This window comes from Megascapheus bottae, chromosome 21 (assembly GCF_031878675.1).
Source record: "Megascapheus bottae isolate mThoBot1 chromosome 21, mThoBot2.hap1, whole genome shotgun sequence".
In the NCBI taxonomy this organism is placed as follows: Eukaryota; Metazoa; Chordata; class Mammalia; order Rodentia; family Geomyidae; genus Megascapheus; species Megascapheus bottae.
In genome coordinates this window covers 20,817,623-20,840,865 of record NC_143529.1, presented here as the reverse complement: position 1 = coordinate 20,840,865, position 23,243 = coordinate 20,817,623, and the positions used below count along the sequence as shown (strand labels likewise).

Below are 23,243 nucleotides of genomic sequence, written 5' to 3'. Positions count from 1 at the left end.
TCCATTTTTATTTAGCAAAGTCCAGCATCAAAAATGTAAACAGAACTATATTTTTAATCCACTAAGTGGACAGTTGGAATCAAAGTGACTTTTAATATCAATGACTATACCAATCATCATGAGGAAGGACAAAATATTTTATCTAGTTTGCAATATTTACATTATTCCAGAAAAATGCTAAACCTAATCAAATAATATTAGATGATTCAGAGCACACACATGTAACAAAAAGATGAACACATATTTCATAAAAATTGCATAATCTAGATGATGTAGGGTGATTTATTATATTTACATGATGAAAATATTCATTAAAATGTTACTGCATCATCAAATTTTATTCTTTCCTCTTCTCCACTACTATTGCTTTTATTAAAAAAGAAAACATTTTTGCTTATGGCGTATTGTTCTATAAGTGAATTTGAGCAATAAATTTTCCATTGCTCCATAGCAATGCTTTTATCTATGCTAACCCACACATGTCTTGTTAGTTCCTACTTTAACTAGATGACCAAGGTAATTCTGTCATGATGTGTTATATATAACATGGATGATATTGAACATATTATAAGTAATGAGATATAAAAAACAAGTTTTCATTGGAATAGAGAGCATAAAAATCCTAAAAGAAGATAAAACAGTTCTGGTTTGAATAACAGTCTTGTTAATCTGGTCCTAGAGTTAAATAAAAGAATCCTACCTGTTGGGTCAAAGTTCACTTCATTGACAGGACTGGGGCCGATATCAATGGACACGATGGGTAATAGCTTCCGAAAATCCCATAGCTTTATAACCCCACAGGTGTCACAGGAAGCTATTATATGACCCTGTAAAATATAAAAGAAACGTGAAAACTGTGTATTCATCTACAGCAATATACCTTACAACCCAAAGACAAAACATCAGAGTCATGTCACAATGTTACATAATTTCACAAGGCCAATATTGTAACTTCGTAAAGGTTATCCAAAGTTAAAAGATATCATTGTACCTTTGTCCCTTATATAGGGGGGAAAAAGACAATATATGGAATCTTACACTAAATTTTAGTTAACAGCTTTCCCAAAAAGCTGTTTAGAGTGTTTGATTTGCATGTATACAGTTTATATGCCATGGAAATAATATATGTGACAACAAGAAAAGGCTTTGTCATGGTGAGGAAAATAACATAAGTCAGATAATGAAATAGTGTCATGAAATAGTGCCTATTGTGGTGTTAGGCACATCACCCATTGGGAATTGTTGGGTGTATTTTGGTAGAATGGTAGAACAAGAAAGAGGTGATTGGCTTTAGCAGATTAGTAGGGTTCAGGACAGATTATTTTTCCAGTCTAGTGTCTGTAACACAGACTCATTGGTTTTGAGCTCAAGAACTGTCTACACTTCTGCTTAAGAAAGGCTTATTGAATGTTTGTTTCCTGTCAGGAGCTGGGATACACTGATGAATAAAAGAGGGTTTATATTCACCGGCCACTCTTAAATCTCCACACATTCTCATCATCTCACCACTTAATTTATTTGCCAAATGCAGTAAGTATCCACAATATGAACCTCATTGTAAATGTTGGCGATAAATCAATATCCTGCTTTCAGGTTGACACTTAGATCCCTTTTTAGCTCCAGTGCAGTTATGTAAATGTAAAGACAAAACTCTCTTCTAGTTTTCTTCCTACATTTTTAGGTGTTAAACTTGTTAACATTAACACTGTAAAACATTCATCATTATTACTTTAGGCTAGCTTAATTTAACTCTCATTTCTATCATGGCTACTATCATTGCTGTATAAACTGCACATGCTATGTACCAGTTCAAATGGCCATTTTGTTTTTCCATTAGTGTTAAGATTCTGTAACTGCTCTCACTGGCAAAAGAATACAAAAATCTTGTCCTCAATCTACTAAATGAGATACTTCATCTTTTTTATGACTTGAAAGGAACATAGAGAACTTGGAATGTTCTCAAGTATGTCAACTTGTATTATAAGAATGGGGAGAAATCAGTAAATTCATCTCAGAAAGTGAAAATGAAAGAACAGTTTTCAGTATTAGCAGGGAATATTAATGTTATAAATGAGGGGAAAGCCCTTTCCAGATATAGAGGATTTCAATCATCCTCAGAAATCACAAAATTTGTTCAATTATGGGAACAGAGCAGGTCAGTTCTCATCAGAATTTAATTTGTACACACAGTTCTCACTGAGGGCGAATTATTGACTAGATGTACTTTTGTCTGGAATCTGAAGGAAAGACAATTTCAAAGTATACTTAATGTAACTGAGTATTAAATATGGAAGCAATAAAGAAAAATAAACATACAATTTTACCATTTTTGCTGGGTGAAAGTAGATATTAAAATAGTTAACATTTGATCATTTAATATTTGAAGCTTTTATTGTCAAATTATCACTGTTGACAATATTAAAATGAATCAATATTTATTAAATGGTTTTCATTAACCAGGTATTGTGCTAAATATTTCATTAACTAAACAGCACAGAATGCTTTATAATTTTTTGCAATAATCTCATTTAGCCAGAATTTTCCATTGCCTTAGAAATTTAAAAGCTGTGTATTATTAAAAGGATTCATTATGATAAAAATGAATATAATAAATGATAGAGAGAGACATATTCTTTTTGATAATTGCAATATATTTGGCAAATAAATGAATGACTTAGTTTTACTAAGCAGGTTGAGCAGATGTGGACCCTATGACAATGTTTAAGCATAATGGAGATCAAGATAATTATAGTTTTACGGTAAAAAGGGGTTTTGGGGATGGAGCTCATCTAAGAGATTTGTTTCAGTTAAATCTTTTCACAGAAGTCTGGAGGTAAATAGTAGTTCTATCCCTGATAGTTCTGCCCCATTTACCAAAAGGAAGTGATGAAAAGGAGAGGGCTAAAAATTAAAATTCTGAAGCCAACAATTGGAATATCCTCAGACCCTGTATTGCTTTGAGCAAACCGAAAGAACTACCACCAGCCTCCTTCCATAAAAGGGAAAAAAAATAGAGAGAAAAAATGACTGTAATGTGAGCCCTGAGAGATGAAGAGATGTTGGGAGTGTAATAATAGTGAAGGAAATCCTGAAGGCAACTGGACAGGGAACTCCCCACATAATTCACATAGGTCTGAATTTAGGGTTTTTTTTGTGTGTGGGGGGGGGGTAGGTATGTGTGTGTTTTGTGTATGTGTGTGTTTTGTGTGTGCGTGTTTTTTTTTGTGTGTGTGTGTGTTTTGTGTGTGTGCCTGCTGGCTCTAGGATTTAACTTAGTACCTCAGCTTTTGAACTCAAAGCTAAGGTCCAACCACTTGAGCCACAGCTCTGCTTTCACCTTCTTGGTGGCTTATTTGAAATAAGGGTCTCACAGACTTTCCTACTCAAGCTAGCTCTGAACCGTGGCTCTCAGGGGTCAGCCTCTTGAGATGTTAGCATTACAGGAATGAGCCACCAGTATCTGGCTGTGTTTAGATTTTCAAGAATGCATTGGTTTCCACAGTGGCTACATTTGTTTGCATTACTACCAGCAGTGCACAAAGCTCTGTTTTTCTTATAGCCTTGGTTGTTTTCTTGTTGATGGTCATTCTGATCAAGATGATATGACATTTTGATGTAGATTTGATATTCTTATCCTTTATAGCCAAATGATGCTGAACATTTCTTCATGTACCTATTAGTACTTGTTATTTCTTCTTCTAATAAATGTTTAAGCACTTGGATTATTTGTTCTTTTGCTACTTTTTTAATTCTATTCTGTTCACAAATCTTTTATTCATTGAGTAGCTGGTAAAAAAAATTATCCCCCATTCCCTAGGTTGAGTCTTGATGTTTGGATATTGATATTTTTTGATGTGCAAAAACTTTATAAATCAGATGTAAATTCTTTTGTCAATTCTTTTTCTTATGAGTTGGGCAATTAGTTTTATTCAGAAAATAATTACCTATGCCTATACATTTCAAAGATTTTTATAATGTTTTCTTGTAGGAGTTTCAGTACTTTAGCTCTTAAATTGAAGACTGGTTCATTTTCTATACAATGAGAGACAGAAGCTCCGTTTCAATCTTCTGCAAGTAGATAATCAGATTTCAGAGTACCATGTGTTGAAGAGGCTCCTATTCTCAAATGTAGATTCACTTTTTAGTCAAAAATCAAATAGCTATAATGTACTACAGGTATTCTACTATGTTCCAAGATTTTTGTGTCTGCTTTTCTTCTAGTTCCATGTGGTTTTGTTATTATAGCACTGTGATATAATTCAATATCTGGTAGTGTGATACACCAGACATTTTCTTTTAGCTCATAATTATTTTTGCTATTTGAGGTCTTAGGAATTTTAGGATTTTTTCTATTTCTGTAAAGAAAGATTGAGATATTGATAGGCATTTCATAGAATGAGTTCAATAGTATGACTATTTTCACAATATAAAGCCTGTCAATACCAAAAACGAGTAAGAAAACCTGTCTGCAGACTTAGAAAACATCATATTAAGTGAAGTAAGCCAGACTCAAATGATCATAGGCTCAATGGTTTCCCTCATTTGTCCCAATCAGTACAAACCTTGGGCTCTCCTAGCAGAGATTTACACTAGAACAAAACCTAGATACATAAGGCCATATAGAATGATGCTAAATGAAAGGACCTCTAGGATATAGAAACAAAAGCCATGTAACGAGTGATTGTTGTCCTTAATGTACTATGTTATCTCTCATCTCTTTTTCTGTCCCTTGGTTATCTCATATTGTTATAGTATCTCACTTTGTTATCTGATATATTGGATATATTTGTATTTGGTTACTTGAAATAGGATAGGGAAAGGGGGGAAACCATATGAAGGGTGGGGGTTGAGGAAAGGAAATAGGTACTAAAACATGAGAAAGGGTATCAATGTTTGTGAAGTAATGCACCTTCCATCTGCTGAATATAAGCTCTAACACTTGAGCCACAGCACCACTTCCAGCTTTTTTTTCTATGTATATGGTACCTAGGAATAGAACACAGGTCTTCGTTCATGCTAGGCAAGCACTCTACTACTAGGCTAAACCCCCTGACCCAATGTTTAGGTTTATTAAGAGGAAAAAATTATTCCAAACATTTTTTGAACTGATATATTAGCATGTCTTTTAGGAGATGTGCAGGTCTAGGCAAATTAAGTAGTAGCTAATTGTACCATTTCCTCATTAATGAAATGACACAAATAAGTTATGAAATTAGGAATAAAAAAGAAAGTAAGATTTGGGAATATGTAAGTTGTTCAAGTTGAAGAAGAGGAAAATATACATACTTACACATATATGAGTAATACATATTGTACATATACAGATATTAACATATATAGAACAAAATACATAATATTGTATTGTTTTGGTATGAACTTCTCTGATAATATTTCAGGGATTAATAAACATTTTAGTCATCAGTTAATGATTGTATCACCAATTATTCCAATGGATATAAAGGCAGGACTTTTCAAAATAATTCCAAAGAAGGTAATATACATGACACAAAACTATGACATTATATAATTAATCTTACATCAATGGGAAGTGCATTTGTTTTATCTCATTAATCCTTCATCTTTGTTGGTAATACCATCCTAGATTCTAGATAGTGCTAATTCAGCTTATCATTCTACACAACTTCCTCAAATCCATCTGTTTAGTAAAACACAGTCCAAGGATTTAATCCGCATTAATCTAAATTAAGAGCCTATGCTTTTGAATTCTTAAACAAGGAAACATTGCACAGGACTTGATTAGATGAACTGTGGAATTAAAATCCATGAAGTGGTTTCAAGTCGTTAGTACTAAAAACACAGAACTGTAACTGCAGTGGAAGACACCAACACCAAGAGAATATTCAAAAAGTATACGTGACAGAGAACAATTAATTAAGGAGGTGCTTACATCTATAATGCAGGACAGTATTGGGAAACATAAAAATATGCACATGAAGGAACAAATGCTGAGTTTGCTCTGTCCACCTTCGGGCCAGGAGGAAAAGAGTTCACTTTATTATTTCTCATTAAGAGAAATGACCAGACACCTAAAAAGGCTGCATATTTAATGGTGGGATTAGGGAAAGAACTGTTAAGTCTACACATCAAACACCCAACTCAAGGGGCTGTGGGATGTGAAATGGTTTCCACCCAGTGGGTAGCACTAGAATACATTCCCCAAGGGAATTCAAAATTCTAGAAATGCACATGTCACAGAATTACGATTATCAGTATCCTTTAGTGGCACCATTTGTAGGGAGAGTGGTACAGTGAAGAGTGAAAAATCAGAACTAACCTTATTCTTCCCTAGAAAATGTGATTTTTGATGATGAGCTTAACAACGTATAAAAACTCTGAGATTTTGGAATTCACTATTGAGGCACATGAATTTTATGTATCTTGTAAAAGTGTTTCATGTGGCTTGAATGTAATTATGCATATTTAAAGAGAACTTTAGATGCTTGGTGGTTTCAGGGCTAAACAGAGGCTATGGGCTGCAAAATGATGAAAGCCAAATAAACATTCACTTGCGTGGCATTGCAGTCAGTCATTGCAGTCTAAGCATGAGACAAAATCCAGACAAATATCCCTCAACTCATAGAAAATCTATCACTTCACTCACCATATGGGGTGCTGGGTACTGTTTTAAGTATTAAATATGTGAATGACCAAAACAGATAAAAGCACATGAAAGCCTCTGGGGAGAAGTATACCTTTAAGGTATATTAAATAGTAATTAGAGATTACTGTTTCCATTAGGAGAAACTTTTTAAAAATGGAGATAGGTAGTGTTTGGCTATAGAAGTGTTGAAATATCCCAGCAAGAAGATCTTTCTAGGAATGTGAGCTTCGCTGAAGTTAAGAGATTCAAGAAACAGTCAAGAAGAGGAAAGAGCTAAGGACAAGGACTCTAGAGCAGAAACACTGAAGTAAATTGGCAACCATTGCTAGATTTCAAAGTCTTTGAAATTAGGAACAAAACTGAATTGAGACCAAAATGGCCCTGTGCTTTATGTAGATGCAAAAAGCCCATGTAGTCTAGTTGCTAGAGCAATGAGACACCAATTAATTATTTTGGTTATTTAGGTATTTAAGCTAGGTACCCATGGCTCATACCTGGAATCCTAGCTACTCACAAGGTTGAGATCTGAAGAGCACAGTTCCAAGCCAGCCTAGGCAGGAAAGACTGTGATATTCACTTCTGTTATTTAACTACCAGAAACCCACAAGCGGAGGTGTGGTAGAAGTGTTAAAAGTGTCAATCGTGAGTAAAACAACAACAACAAAGAAAACCAAATTAAACAACAACAACAACACAAAGGAAGCCCACTAGAAACAATGCCTAGCCCCCAAGTTCAAACCTTCAAAACCTAGGAAGATCACACCCAAAAAGAAAAAGTTAAAGATATTTAATATTCCTTAATCTACCTTTACAAATCTCACTTATGCCTTAAATTTTAAACTTCCAATTATCCATAGGACATCTACATTGGTACGTCCCATGGATTATTAAGAATCAGAATGGCTAAGTGATCAAATCTCTCCAAACTTGATCTTTTAGGTGCATATCCCATTTCTATAAAGGGTTCTGCATACCCACATTCCTGTTCCTCTGCAGTCCTACTCAGTTAAGGTACTCTGTACCTTGTCTCATTTCAGGCCTTCAACACTTCACATAGAAATAAATGTAAGTAATTCCCTGCCTTTAACACTGGGTGTTTTATTTTTGAGGCCATGGTTCTCAAACATAGCTGATGCTTTTCTTACATAGGATATTTCCTGCTCTTGCTTACTATGTCCCCAAACGTCCGCACAAGTAGGAACATATTTTATTTTATCCCACTACTACAGTGTCTACACACAATTTTTGCTTCTGCTTCCCTTGTCAGTGATTGGAATATTTAATCGATACTTTAGTATTAAGTAGATTTGTAGCATGGTTCAACTACAATGCCTTAATTTCTCTTGAGAAGCCACTGTATTATATTTCTTCTCTTACACCCCTAGAACTATGCTGTAAAATCTACATAGCCATATTAACATGCATACATATTAATCTTTTCATCCTAGAGCCCACATTGTGTAATGCATGTAACTGGTGACTAATTTAAATGTAACCATGGCAACAGTGGAACTGAATTTTTTTATTTTCATTTAATTTTAATTAGCTGTAATTAAAATTTCCTTGTGTAATTGGTGACTATCCCAAGTGGTGTTTTACATAAAAGATACTTCTACCATTGCAAAGAGTTGTCTTGGATAGTACTACTTTAGATCATTTGTATTCAGTTGGGGGCTTTTACAACTAGCAAAATATTTGGCTGGATAAATAAATGAATGGATCTTTACTTCTGTTTCTGAGTAGTCCAGACAAAATTTCTTCTCTCTTCAGAACTTACTTAAGAATTATGCCAGATATTTAAGGAAATCAGATAAGTGATTTTTAAAGGACTTTATCATTTTAGAGTAGTTTTAACTTCACAGTGAAATCAAGAGGAAAATTTGTCTGCAAAAGCCATGTCTCACCACTTCAGATGGCCACTTGCTAAAGGGTGGTCAACTACATCAAACCATATTTATCAAGAGCACACCAATTATCAGGCTTCACTCTTGGTGCCGCACATTCTTTGGCTCTAGAAAAAAAGAACTTTGCATTTGTTAGGTAAGTGTCCTGACAATTGAGACATGCATGCCCTGGCCTCTTTCTCTTTAGTTACTTTTGGGGAGAATTTACTACTTTTAGCTCAGAGCTGGCCATTTACTATGGCCTTATATCTCTATACAGCTGGAACCACAGAATGTGCCACAACACCTGCTTGTGAGTAGAGACACTGTCTAAGCATTAATTTATTTACATGTTTGTGTATTTATTTATGGCTTGGGTCATCCACAAACTCTGATTCCCCCACCCCCAAATCTCTTCCATCTGATATATCCAGGAATGCAGGTACCAGCAGTCTTATTCGTGGAGAATATTTTTATAAAATTTCTTCATATTTTATCTAAATATCCCTGTCTTGGTTCAAATTATTGCAAGATCTGCTAATAGTTAATAGTTCTTAACTATTTTTAGTATATATTAATGGTGCAAGGCAGTTTCATTGTAATAACTCCATAGATAATTCCATGGGTGTTTGAAATGTGGTTGGAATGAATTGATTCCATGTATTAAATCCCTGTAATGCTCTCCTTTCTCTCTTTTCTCTTTTCGTGTTCTGTGAGCTTCCTCGTGCTATGACTTTTAAAGCTATCTTTACAGTTTAGTTATTTCAAAATGTCGTACAGATAGGATTAGACAGTATGCATCATTTTCAGGTTCCTTTACCTTGATAATATTCATTAAGTGTTCTTTCTTTTTTTTTTTTTGCAAGCCTGGGCCTTGAACTCAGGGCCTGAGCACTGTCCTTGGGCTTTCTCAAGGAGAGCTCTACCACTTGAGTCACAGCACCACTTCCAACTTTTTTCTAAATATGTTGTACTAAGGAATCAAACCCAGGTATTTGTGCATGCTAGACAACCACTTGACCACTAGGCCAAACTCCTGGCCACAAGGGTTGGTTCTTTAGTAGACTATTTTTTATGGCTATAAAGATTCTTTCTAGAGCTAAATAATATTCTGTTATCTAGATGAACAATAATTTATATGTTCACCAGCTAAAAGACATTTGGGCTGTTTAAAATTAAAAATATCCCTAATTTTTGTGAGAATATGTTTTTTTCTGCTTTATAAATTTATAGACATATTGTGATTGTTTACATATAAAGAAAAAATACAGAAAAGGTATTTGTATGGTACATGATGGTATATATTCTCCCATAATCATTTACTTTAAATTAACAATTGATATTTTAGCAATCAAGGCACAAAACTTATTTAGGCTTTTTTAAAGTTACGATAATTATTTTGGGCTGTTGAGAGCTAATTACTGAGATAACCTTATGAAATGGAAACTACACTCTTTATGAGATCATATATTATATTGGTTATATAATTTAGAGAAGCACTAATATTTTTCATATATTTTTATTGTAATTAATAGAAGGGTTACATTATATTCGCCAGATAGAAGGTGAATTAATTCACATACATTAATACACTTTCTCATTTCTTGGTCCCCATTTCCCTCCCCCCAACCCCCATCCCTCAACTTGTTTTCCCCCATTCCCTGTCCAATTTCAAATAACCAAATACAAATATATCCAATATATCAGATAACAAAGTGAGATGCTGTAATAATATGAGATAACCAAGGGACCGCAAAAGAGATGAGAGATAACATAAAACATTAAGGAAAATAATCACTCATTGTTTCTATATCCTAGAGGTCCTTTCATTTAGCATCATACTATATGGCCTTATGTATTTAGGTTTTGCACTGTTGCAAATCTCTGCTAGGAGAGCCCAAGGTTTCTACTGATTATGACAAATGAGGGAAACCATTGAGCCTCTATTATTTGACTCTGGCTTACTTCACTTAATATGATTTTTTCTAAGTCTTTCCATTTCCTTATAAATGGGGTGATAAGTGGGACTGCATTTTACTGCAGAGCTTCTATATGGCAAAGGACATAGCTAGCAAATTAACTGGAAAGCCTACAGAGTGGGAGATGATCTTCACAAACCACACAATGGACAAAGGCCTCATATCTAAAATATATCAACAGCTCAAAAAATTGAATCACTCCCAAACTAATCTTCAAAGAAACAACCATCCCATTAAAAGATGGGCCAAAGACTTAAAGAGAGTCTTCTCTGAAGAAAAATAAAAATGGCCTATAGAGACATGAAAAAATGCCAACATCTATGGCCATAGAAGAAATGCAAATCTGAACAACTCTAAGATTCCACCTCACTCCAGTGAGAATGGCCATGATCAAGAAATCTAATAACAACAGATGCTGGAAGGGATGTTGCTAGGAGAGATCACTACTACACTGTTGGTGGGAGTGCAAACTCGTTCAACCAATATGGAAAGCAATATGGAGGTTCCTCAAAAGATGAAACATAGAACTCCCCTATGACCCAGCAATTCCACTACTTGGCATTTACCCAATCTTCCAGAAACAAAGACATACTAAATCCACCAGCACAAAGATGTTCATTGCAGCAGTATTTACCATAGCAAAGATATGGAACCAACCTAGATGCCCCTCAGTTGATGAGTGGATCAAGAAGATGTGGTATTTGTAAACAATGGAATTCTATGCTGCTATCAGAAAGAACGGCATCACCCCATTTATAAGGAAATGGAAAGACTTAGAAAAAAATCATTTTAAGTGAAGTAAGCCAGAGTTATATAATATAGGCTCAATGGTTTCCCTCATTTGTCATAATCAGTGGAAACCTTGGGCTCTCCTAGCAGAGATTTACAATAGAACAAAACCTAGATACATAAGGCCATATAGTATGATGCTAAATGAAAGAACCTCCAGAATACAGAAACAAAAACCATATAATGAGTGATTGTTGTCCTTAATGTACTATGTTATCTCTCATCTCTTTTGCTGTCCCTTGGTTATCTCATATTGTTACAGTATTTCACCTTCTTATCTGATATATTATATATATATGCATGTATTTGGTTATTTGAAATTGGATTGGGAAGGGGGGAAAACAAGATGAAGGGTGGGGGTGGAGGTGGGAAATGGGGACAAAGACATGAGAAAGGGGTCAATGTATGTGAAGTAATGCACCTTCTATCTGGTGAATATAATGTAACCTTCTATTAATTACAATAAAAATATATGGAAGAAAAAAAGAAGAGCTAGCTAGAGAGGCCATGCCCAACTCAGACAGCTATCTTTAATCAATGCACTTATGTTACATTTATTTACATTTGCACTAGCTTTGATTGATCATCTTCCTTCCTAAAACAACCCATGATGATTTAACCTGCAATTTGAACATATTTAAAGACCAATTTGAACATATTTAAACAATTTGAACATATTTAAAGACCAATTTTTCAACTGCTAAATTTGTATATATTTGTGATCCACTTAATCAAGCTGCTCCAACTTCTTTTTTTAATGCACTGTTTCCACAGCACTGTTAGTCTATGTTGTTGTTGTTTTTTGTTGTTATGAATAGCTGAGAAAAAAAATTGAAAGATGGCATAATCTCTTTTTTTCAAGAGTTTTGAATAGTTCTTCATTAAGGATTGATCACTCAAGCCTTTCCTTTTAGAAGGGCCTAGTTCTATATTGTAGAGATGAAATGTATGGAAGAGAAGATGTTATTTGGAAGAAGCATGCAGTCCTAGCACTTTGACCAGCACTGGTGGCATCTTTGAGGGACCAATTTGTAAACCTCCTAAGCAACTAACACTTAATGCTTGTAATTTTATATTTTAGAAATAGTTATGGATAAAACCAAATAGATATAAGTGCAACATTAATTCTGCAGTTGAAAAAATGGACACAGTGTCTGTTTTGCAAGCTCTCTTCATCTCTGGATAGATCAATATTGTGTGGGTTAACCTGCATCAGCTCACTCATGCTCTACTCTTCCTTTCCCAAATCAACAATGGCAGCCTTCCTTTTGGGGGGGTTTGAAATAAATAGGATGTGATAATGCTGGAGCAAGTTTTGCATGAATTTACATAAAAATCTGAATCTCACCGGACTCGCTGAAGAGTAAAAGCTAGCTACTCTTGATTCTACTCTGGAAATAGTATACCAAAGATGACAATTTTAGAGAAACGGGCACTTAAATTCATTAGTGCGTTGTCCTTTCTCAAGGAAGGAAGTTGGTCCTTCTATAATTTCAAAGTAACATGAGGGTGAGTGGAAGATTACTAGGCTTTTGTGACAGTGAGGAGAGGTAAATGAAGCAGCAAGCATCAAATTTTCAGACAGATTTATTTTTTTCCTGATTAGGTAAAAATTTGATTTTTTCATTCACCTAATTGAGTTCCACAAATATTTACAGAAAACTTCCTATGAAAAATGTATAGCATCATACTTTCAGTAATTTCAAAATAATTATTGAATTACTTAGCTATAGCTTTAAAAGATGTGTTCCACATTTCATGAAGAAATATAGCAAATTATCTAGCAAAGTTGGGAGCAGGATATTAATTACTGTTCTTAATGGGAATGTCTTTTTGCTCTCTGATCATAGCAGAAGATTCAGCTGGGTCCAGAGGATTTTTGCCATGTCTGTTTTATTTAATGGAATGACAACTTAAGGTATAATTATCTGGTAAAAGTTCTTTTAATATGGACAATTATTATTGCTTAATATAGTGCTAGCATAACTCTCAACATGTATAAGTGTAATTGCATGAATTTATAGTAATTTCATTATATTTATAATATAATATATATGCCAAATTTTAATATTAAGCATCATCAAAATGGAGGAGATTCCTGATGGAACGGTGGTTTTTCAGTTCCAGTGGGGCAAAGGGCTCAAAAGGCACCCGGTATTTCAGTCAGAAACAAAGGTGTTCTGCTTCATTCAAACCCCAGCAGCAAGTAAGAAAATATTTTCCAATTCCTTGTTTGCTGTTGTTTTATTATTTGTTTGAAGACAGCACATAGGGAGGTGCATGTCTTAAGCTCATCCTGTAGCCCTGCTTGCTCTTAATTTTGCAAACCTGTTTCAGCCTGAGTCCTAGAATGCTGGTACTCAACCATTATGCTTAGAGCTTTGTTAATTTTTAGTCAGCAAGCATATCTGAGACTACAATATCCTTAGATTTCTGGATGAAAGGGAGAGCATGGCAATGACTAACATTCTGGGATTCTAGACCATAGGAAAGCTGCTGCCCCAGGAAATTCCAGGCCAGTCTGCAGTGACTTTTAACTTCAAATCATTTTCTCCCATAGAGTCACTCTGGTTATACAAGCACCATCTTTCCTAGAGGAAAGGCCAGCTCCCCTGCTCTGGGGAGTGGGACATGTTATCTACAGTCACTGATGAGGATATGGCCTTACCAGATCCCATTTCCCAGGAAGGGAAAATTACAGTAAAGGGGATAGTCACAGTTTTGAATAATTAAACTTATGAGCAAATGAGTGGAACAACTCGTTTTGCTTTTTCCAGCTCCAAATAATCTCTTCTTTAAAAAGCACATGTTTTGGGGCTAAGAATTTGGTCTAGTAGTAGAGTGCCAAGCACGCACAAATACCCAGGTTTGATTCCTTGGTACCACATACAGAGGAGAAAAAAAAGCTGGAAGTGGTGCTGTGGCTCAAGTGGTAGAGCTCTAGCCTTGAGAAACCCAAGGACAGTGCTCAGGCCCCGAGTTCAATTCCCAGGACTGGCAAGAGTGTTTTTATCATGTAATTACTTGTTTGATAGTTTTAAGACTGACCAAAAGTAATCATAATGAGAATGATGCATGCTTTTATGTTGATATTTTGACATTTTGAAGAATTTTGTGCTGTGCAGTGCTTTACTGAGACTTTGTTATGTTAGCATTTACCTAAATAATGAAATAATTTGAGTGCTGGCATTATCTCTTAGGAACCTGATAAACAGATTCTGAACTATTTTTGACACCTATGTACTCAGAACAATAACAAGGAAGTTGCAGATATATTAAATTTCAAACAACTATTTCAAATCAACAGAAAATCTACCTATGCCCCAAAACATATTGTGTAATCATTCCCACTAAAATATCCTTTGCATTCTGTCCTGCAGTGTCTTCTGATGTTTCTTAATCCATGAATATTTAGTGATTAGTTTCTGTAACAAGAATTGTATGATATTGATGGGATTTAAATAAGCTGGAAGTCTGAGCACAGTGACTCACACCTATAATCCTTGGTATTCAGGATGCTGTTGTCTGTAGATTTAGTATGGGCAGAGAAAGTCCTTGAGATAGCTATCTCCAATAAATCACCAAAAGGGGAAAAGTAGCTGGAAGTCAAGCCATGGCTTCAGTGGTAGAGCACCAGCCTTGAGCAAAACTGAATAGAGTCCAAGAATTCTATGGCAAAGATTAATCTACTACACTTCTCATAGGCAGGGTTATTTTTGCGTATGTAAATATTTTGGAAATCATAGATGATGTAAGAGAATTATTTTACAATGCTTTCAACCATTTGATGTCTAACCAATAAGAAATGAAATTAATACCCAGTTATCTATTACATTCAAAATATTACACATGCTTAATCAAATTCTAGTCTATTCCACATGTCCCAGTCTTGCTGATCCTGCATGATAACAGCAGTCAGACATGTGAATTGAGTTCTCTTTCTTCTGATTTTCTAAGGTTTCGTTAGTGAAAATTTCTCAAGAAGTGACAACTCTGATCGGATTACTACTTTCAACTTCGATTATCCTTTATAGATGGCCATCATCCATTTGTTGTCTTATTTATTGTCTTTGGTTCTTAAAGAATATAAGGCCATGCAGGCAGGCCTTGGTATTGTTTCTTGGTGAATCCTCAGCTGTGAGCAATGGTGAATACTGAGGAGGTGAGTACTGGAAAAGTAGGGGCTTAGGAAAGGATCTTGAAGTAGAAATTCTAGTACTGAACATGTTTCACATATGTTAGAAAATGTAAGTCATTCAAAGGGTATACAAAAAAAAAACAAATGACTAACGTTATAGTCAGGGAGAAAGTATCAGGAAATATGACATCATCACATTGCTTCTAAATTGTATGTACTCATCAAGAAAATGACAAATGTATGAAATCATCTCAGATGGCTGGAGTGAATATAACATTTAGAATTCAGGACTAGTGTGACATAATGTTAAATGTATTTTAATTTTTTTAACTGCTTATGTATAGCATTAAATTTCAAAGAACTGCTTCAGTAGATAAGAGCTATAGAAATGTATTCTATGATTTTTTCTAATTAATTTTTGAATGTCTGGTTACACAACTCTCTTTGTTCCCTTTGCCTTTCTTAAAGTGTTTATTCATTTTCTCCTAGAAATTATTTTATGCAATTAGCTTGGAAAATTATTTCATAAAGGAGTTAATAAAATACTGCATAAGTAAGATAGGCTTAAAATATACCATTATTTTTAATAGTATGGAGTATTGAGAAAATTCAAAAGTAGAAATAGTTCTCTGTGGGTCTCTAAACTACCTATTCTGTTATTCTCTGCAATCTCCTTTGGTGGCGAGAACAAGCTATGTGGCTTTTCACTCCACATCTAAAAGCTTGACTTATGCATCATCTAAATGCAGTAATGAATAAGAAGTGACATCCAATATCAATATTATTGGCCTAGCTAAATGGTAGCTGACATCAAGCTGGATTGCTGGAGAAGTAAACAAAATTGAAATTTTTCTAATGCATAAATGCCAGCTGATATCATTTGTCCTTCAGATGGTCAATGACTGTATGACCTTAATAATTTGCATTTTTATATAAGATACCCAGAATTTGGATCTAAGTGCTTTCTATTTGAGCAAAAATAAAAGAAATCATCAACATGGAACTCAGTTTGCTTTGATAAAACAGAATGATGCTTTTTTTTTTTTTTAAAAAATAGGCAATGGCAGACACTTGTTTCTGGGTGATTTAAAGAAAAGATAAGTTGAATTAATCTACTTATGTTCACATATTAGCAACTGAGAAAAAGTGATTTACCAGCTGTAGGTCAAATTTAAAACTCCTAGCTGCCAATTATTACATGCTATAGCCAGATATGAACTAGGTAAATGCTCCTTCTTTTAAATTTACATTGATTTTAGTAGGATCAACTACAATTCACCTACATAGTATAACTAAAATAATTACAGATTTGCATTGGGTTTTGTTAAGGTAAAATATGTACTGCCAGTTAATGTTCATGTTATTTTCCATATGTTGAGCAAGCACATTTTTGAGAATCTAAAATGTAATGAACAACTGAAATTATGAAATTGTCCTATGCTTCCAAGATGTGAGACACTTTTTCTAAAGAGTAGACTGTTGATCCTAATAATCCTAATAGTCAAACGTTATGACCCTCACATCGTTTGTAAAGGCTTTAATAGTGAAATAAGACAAAAATGATACAATGCTGTAATGAAATCCTTATGGATATGTTTATATACAACTCTGCAATCAATTATTAATTCATTGCTTTATTAGAATATTAAATACATAAAATAGCTTTTGCTGGACATATTAAGTCAAAATTGAAAATATTCTTCATTTTCCTTTGCTTTCACTGAATTCTAGGGTAAAGAAATTTCTGAAAAAATGTAAGTTGCCAACTGTGACTCATCCCTTCCAGGATGAATGGGATGCGATTTTCTGAATCCAAGGAATCAACTAGAATGAAAATAAAGAAAAACTTCCTTTGCTAACATATTTCAATGAGATATCTTGTAGCTATTTAGGCAGAAATACAAAAATGCCTAATGATGATCCTGAAGGTCACACAATCCACAAAGAGAAAAAATTAAATATGACAGGTTGAATGAAATGAATAAAGAAGAGAATTTTCTACAGGGACAATATTCAACTTTGACTTGATTAATATTTAGCAGTCAGTTAACGAGTTCTAGCAAATCGATGGAGTGGAAGAAAAGGGGACTGGATATTTCTTTAGTCTGAACTTGAGAAAGAAGTTAGAAGTGCAGCTGAAAGGTGAAGTGTGAAAGGAAGGAACGGCCTGCCACTGCAGGAAATCATGAAAATTTCCATGGACTTGATTTCTTGGTTACAGTGAAGGGATGAGAAGAGAATGGTATAGAAGAAGTCTTGGCCACACACAGGGAGAAGAAAATTCGTAAATAGACTTATTAGTGAAAAGTCACAGATATTCTAGATTAAAACTTTGAAAACAAAATTAACATGATCTGAAACCCATGTGATATAAGAAAACAAGAACAAGAAAGTCAATTGAAATTCTTAGAAATAAAGTTATTAAATTATGAAAACTCAATAAGATTGCAAAGCTAAATTGGAACCAGACAAAGAAAGCATGAATTATAAAACTGATCAAGAAAAATTAGTGAGAATACAACATAGGGAACTAACAAATATAAACAGAAACATAGGAAATAGAATATTATGTTTTAATAAACACAGAAGTTTCTAGAGGATAGTTAAGGAATTGATAAGACAGCAATATTTTTAAAAATAATGAGTGACATTTTTCTGTAATTGTGAAAAATCATTCAAATTTAGAAAATTGAGGATAGTTGGTTATGCTGAAAGGGAAGAGATCGATGAAAAGAGGTGGAGTCAATGGCAACGTAAGCTGATATGTAGAATGGCAACTCCATTGTAAAATGCTTTAAGATAATAAAATACGCTTAAGAAAGAAATACATCAAATACAAAATGAAATCAAATCTATCGTGCAGGCAGATCACATAAGAATTAACTATGCAGCATCACATATTACAAAGTATCAGAGAGAATGAAAACATTCTCTAAAAGATCCACCACTTGATTAAGAGTCTTTTCTGCAATAATAGTTTCAGAAAACAAGAGAATACTAAAATGGAAAGAAAATAATGACATTTTCAAGTATGTGAAAGTCAAGGAAATTTAGTAACCACTCTCCCCTGAGAAGACTACCAGAGGGGATTCATCAGCAAAAACATGATGCTTATCAAAATGAAACTCCAAGAAATGGAAGTAGAGATTTTTTTTATTGTACTGTCTGCAGTCATTTTTTTCTGTTTCTTTTCCCTTTTGCCTTTATTTTTTATTTCTGTACCTTTATTTTGTATATAAGTTTATCAGATTTGGGGAGAGTAAAGTAAAGAACAGAAATAATGTGACAAAGGGTAAACTGATTCAGCAGTGATTCTCCTAAGACACTGTGTTGCTTTTTTGTTATTTTTCCAGTGGTGAGGATGGAACTCAGGGCCTAAGCACTGTCCTTGGGTTTTTTTCAAGGCTAGAACTCTATCACTTGAGCCACAGCACCGCTTCTGGCTTTTTGCTTCGTGTGTGTTACTGAGGAATCGAACCTGGGTCTTCATGAATGCTAGGCAAGCACTCTACCACTAGGCCAAACTCCCAACCACATACGACACTATGTTGGAAGGAGTTTGGCAGAAAAAAGTCGGAAGGTTAACACTGTCCAAAAACAAGTATACTTATTACCTGGCTTACATTGTAATTCTCAGTATATCACCTTTACAATAAACATTTATTTATTTTGCCAGTCCTGGGGCATGAACTCTGGGACTGAACACTGTCCTTGGGCTTTCTCAAGGGTACAACTCTACCACTTGAGCCACAGCACCACGTCTGGATTTTTTTATGTATGTGGTACTGAGGAATTAAACTTGGATCTTCGTGCAATCAAGGCAAGCACTCTACCACTGGGCCAAACTCCTGGCCCACAATAAACATTTTTTAATTAAAAAAAACCCTCAAAGAAGATATAAAAATTCACTGATGGGCAAAGGAATAATAAAACATATAAGCATATCTACGGAGTGGCAACTTAGTTTCCCTGACTAATTCAAGGTATGTCCACCCAGGAATATGCTGGATCACTTTGTTGTAAATGAGAGCTTAGGGGACTCCATGCAGAAATAACTGTGCTCATTTTCCTAGTTTGTATGAAAGATACTATACCTATCTATCTACATATATATACATATATATGAATATATATGAATGCTCTTTTAAAAAATCTATTCTGTGTCTATAATGATTTCCTGCCTGTTTCTGAATTTGGGGTTTGCTTTGTAAGAAGGCCTTAAGTTAGAAAAAAATTCAAAAAATTCTGAGTTTCTTAAAATATTTTATTATGGATTTCTGAATAAGTTTCAAAAGGAAACTTACTTGGAAACTTTCTTTATTGGGAGGCTATACTTCCAATGGAGAAATCAGTCAGAAATGAAGACTCAAAGTGCTCTAATATTACAAACCCATACATTAAATTCAACTCAAATAGTTTTCCCAGGGCGATACATAAATGTGGCTTGTTGGATACTTGTTTCTGTGAATCTTGATTTCTATGCTGAGAACATTTAATTTTTCATTTACAGTTTCTGTTTACAAACATCATTTGTCCAATCTTCCTAAAAATGCATTCATGAAAACAGCAAATGCAGTTTTAACTATCATGCTCATGTGAATGATCCTCTCTTAGAGGCACCCAGCAATTTTCAAGTCCAGTGTTAGGGGGTTGGAAATGCCTGACTTCTGTGTACACACTGCATCCTACTCTGCCATGACTGCTTGTAGCAGGAAGTTCAAAAGTCAGCTGCTTTGCAGTGCCACATCACCGAGGCTTTCCAACCTCCCTCTGTTCTATTGGAGGTATGTGGTACAAGTCAAGTTATTAAAATGTGGGCACAACTTTGATGCAAGTATATCAGTCATCATAACAAAGCACTATTTCATTCAAGCTTTCAGCAAAGAAGAAAGAAGTTAATGGAACATTTCGATATGGCTTTGTGAAACTAATTTGGCACTGCATCATAAGGTAACATCCCTTTGAACCAAGGAGGTAAACCAACATGGGGCGCTTACTTTGACATTGGACACCTAGTCCTCATCTTCTTGCCCTTTAAGTATGTATAATTAAAGCATGTCTCCTTCAATTGCTCACTTCATAAATCTAATTTAGGCATTTCCTTGCTTATTAATTTTACTATTTAGAATGTTGAATGGTGGGCCTTTTTAACAACTATGGTATTGCTTACCAAAATATAATGCCTGGCTTATAAAATATTAGTTTACTACATTTCAGTTTCCATTTAATTTTCCCACAATGTGAGAAGCCACAAACCTCTTAATAGAGTTTTAGCATAAATATCCTATATCATATGGGTCCATGGTGCCTAAATGCCTCTATAATTCGCTAGAAATAAAATTATACTTGGTTGTCTAGATATAATCTATAATATAATATTTTTTCAGCTAATTGGCTCACTACAGTCAATTAAATGGAATATTCTTTACAAAGACAAATCTGTTAAACACGTAATTGTGGTTGAGCCCATTATTAAAATTCTCAGGACTGACAATTACACGAAACCAATTTCAGTTGGGCCATCCCCATTTTCTCAGTAGATAAAATTTTTAGTGAGCACTTTTCCTCTTTCTAAAAGAATAATAATAGAATGATAGTAACAGAATTTTGACTACACTGTCATTTTGAAGTTACATGCAAGCAATCTATCAGATATCTTTTTAAGCTAATTGGCAAAGAGGAATATGGAATTAGGATTCTTACTCTGTTGGGAAGTTAGAGACAAATTAAAATGTTAGATATAATTAAATTATGGCATTTGAAGGACTTGAGAGTTCATCTATCTATTTAAATATCTTTCCTCTGAGTTGGTACAAACTGAAATCACGCTCCCCTACTGTTCTCTCAGCCTTTTAAGACAGACCTTCGAATAGCTTAGTAACACAAACTAATATTTACAGTAATATTTACTGTTTCCATCTGAGTACATCAAGTTACAGACAAAATAATATTGTTACCATTTTGTTATAACCAATTCCTTTTAAATCATCTTTTACTCTTTTAGCTTCATTTTAAGCCTTTTAGGATTTTGATTTCTTTGTTTCTATGATAGTCCTGTCTTGAACTCAGGGCCTGCGTGATGTCTTTTGTAGGCTAGCACTCTACCACTTAAGCCATAGCTCCACTTCCAGCTTTGTTTTGTTTTGTTGTTGCTTTTCTTTTTTAAAAAATCTTAATTGAAGATGAGTCTCATGGACTTTCCTGCCTGGTTTGTCTTTGAATCATGATCCTCAGATCTCAGCCTCTTGAATAAATAGAATTATAGACATCTGGATCACGTTAGTCATGTTTATTATTTTTCATGAAAAGTTAACCTACTCTGGCTGTCTGTAGTGGGACATACTTATCATCAGCACTCTGAAGGCAGAGGTTGAAGAACCCAGAGTTCAAGGCCAACACCAAATAAACAGTAAAGACAAAGAGCCAGGGATGATGTTGGAAATGTGTAAAGTCCTAGGTTGATTACCAAATACCATTAAAACAAAACAACAAAACATGGTGTAGACTAGAATTGCTTAACACTTCTGCCTATTGTGTGTACATGTCTTTTGTGTGTGTGTGTGTGGGTGTGTATTTGTGAGTTTTCAATTTCTGCTCCCCTTACTCACCATGCATCTTTCACTTTGCTTATAATTAACTCCTAAATAGGTCCTACTCTTCAGCTTCTTAGGTTACTGTTTACCTTCGGAAACCTGTTTCATACAAAGGAATTTTCACATATGACAAGTTATGAGAACTTTTCGAGAGAAGTGAACTCACCCTTGGAGTGAAGGTGGCATCATTAATTGAATGCATGTGGCCGTACAGCGACTGCTCACATTTACCCTAGGAACACAAACCAGACACAAAGTTAAATAAATTCCATTTCCTATATTTGACAACTTTTTCTTTGTCTTAATTGTAATATATTAAAATAAACTCCACAAAATTAACATACAGTCAGGACTGGAAAATATGAGTCTTTGCCACCAACTGCATCGCATTCAGTATCACAGAGGGAATGGGCTTTGTTGTTTTCAGCATTTACACCACTGACCAAAGTTGAATCCTTCCTATGAGCTCATTTACAAGACAGCCCTTCCTCCTTTGCTGCTGTGAGGTGAGGGGCTGGGAGATTTGCTTTTTAAACTTTTTTTTTCTTTTGAGATTATAGGATCAACAATTAAATTCTATGATTTTCCAAAATTTAGCATTCATATTACTACATGTGTACTATATTGTACAATATTGATAGCAGTAATTTAACATACAAAATAGACTTGTGTTTGGGGAAAACCAGATTTCAAGCATTTACATATTTTACTTTTGATAAATGAAATTAAAATTAAGTCCAAATGTCTTCAAACTCAGTTTCAGTGGACACATGATGGCAGAAACTGATGTATGGAGTTTCACTTTTGCCACTAATGCCAATCTGTACTCAGAAGAGCCAAGGAAAATATATCTGGACTGTTGTTCAGAGATTCCTGTTAAAGACTTTCACAGGCAGATCTTACTCAACAACTTGTGAGACACAATTCTATGAGATTAACTTGTAGAAAATAAAAATTTAAAATATCACCTCACAGACCCCTTATGCAGGGTTTGATACAATAGTCTGTTAAAAAGAGGGAAAAAAACGTGATTGGAAATCAGTGTAAAGATGTCTGCCTGGGTTATAGATACTAAATTTGTGTTCTGAAAATGGTACCCTAACAGGTGATGCTTTGACAAGATGAGCTTGACAAAGCACTCCCAGAATGGAGATAATATCTCTTCTTCCCTTCATTCTATCCAAATTCAGAATGACTGAAGGAAGCTCTTCCAACAATTAGGTAGTTGCTTTGATCTCC

The 23,243-nt window shown here is 34.5% G+C and overlaps 1 protein-coding gene across 3 annotated transcripts in view; it reads right to left on the bottom strand.

Annotated features, from left to right (window-relative positions):
• The window catches only part of Spag16 (sperm associated antigen 16), a 732,786-nt gene that overhangs the window by 212,098 nt on the left and 497,445 nt on the right, over positions 1-23,243 (bottom strand). For all 3 annotated transcript variants that reach the window (XM_090354758.1, XM_090354756.1, XM_090354757.1), the window contains 2 exons: positions 22,171-22,236; positions 701-827 (listed from right to left, as the gene is read on the bottom strand). In XM_090354758.1, coding sequence (XP_090210884.1) covers positions 701-827; positions 22,171-22,236 — 193 coding nt within the window. The remainder of the gene's footprint in view (positions 1-700; positions 828-22,170; positions 22,237-23,243) is intronic.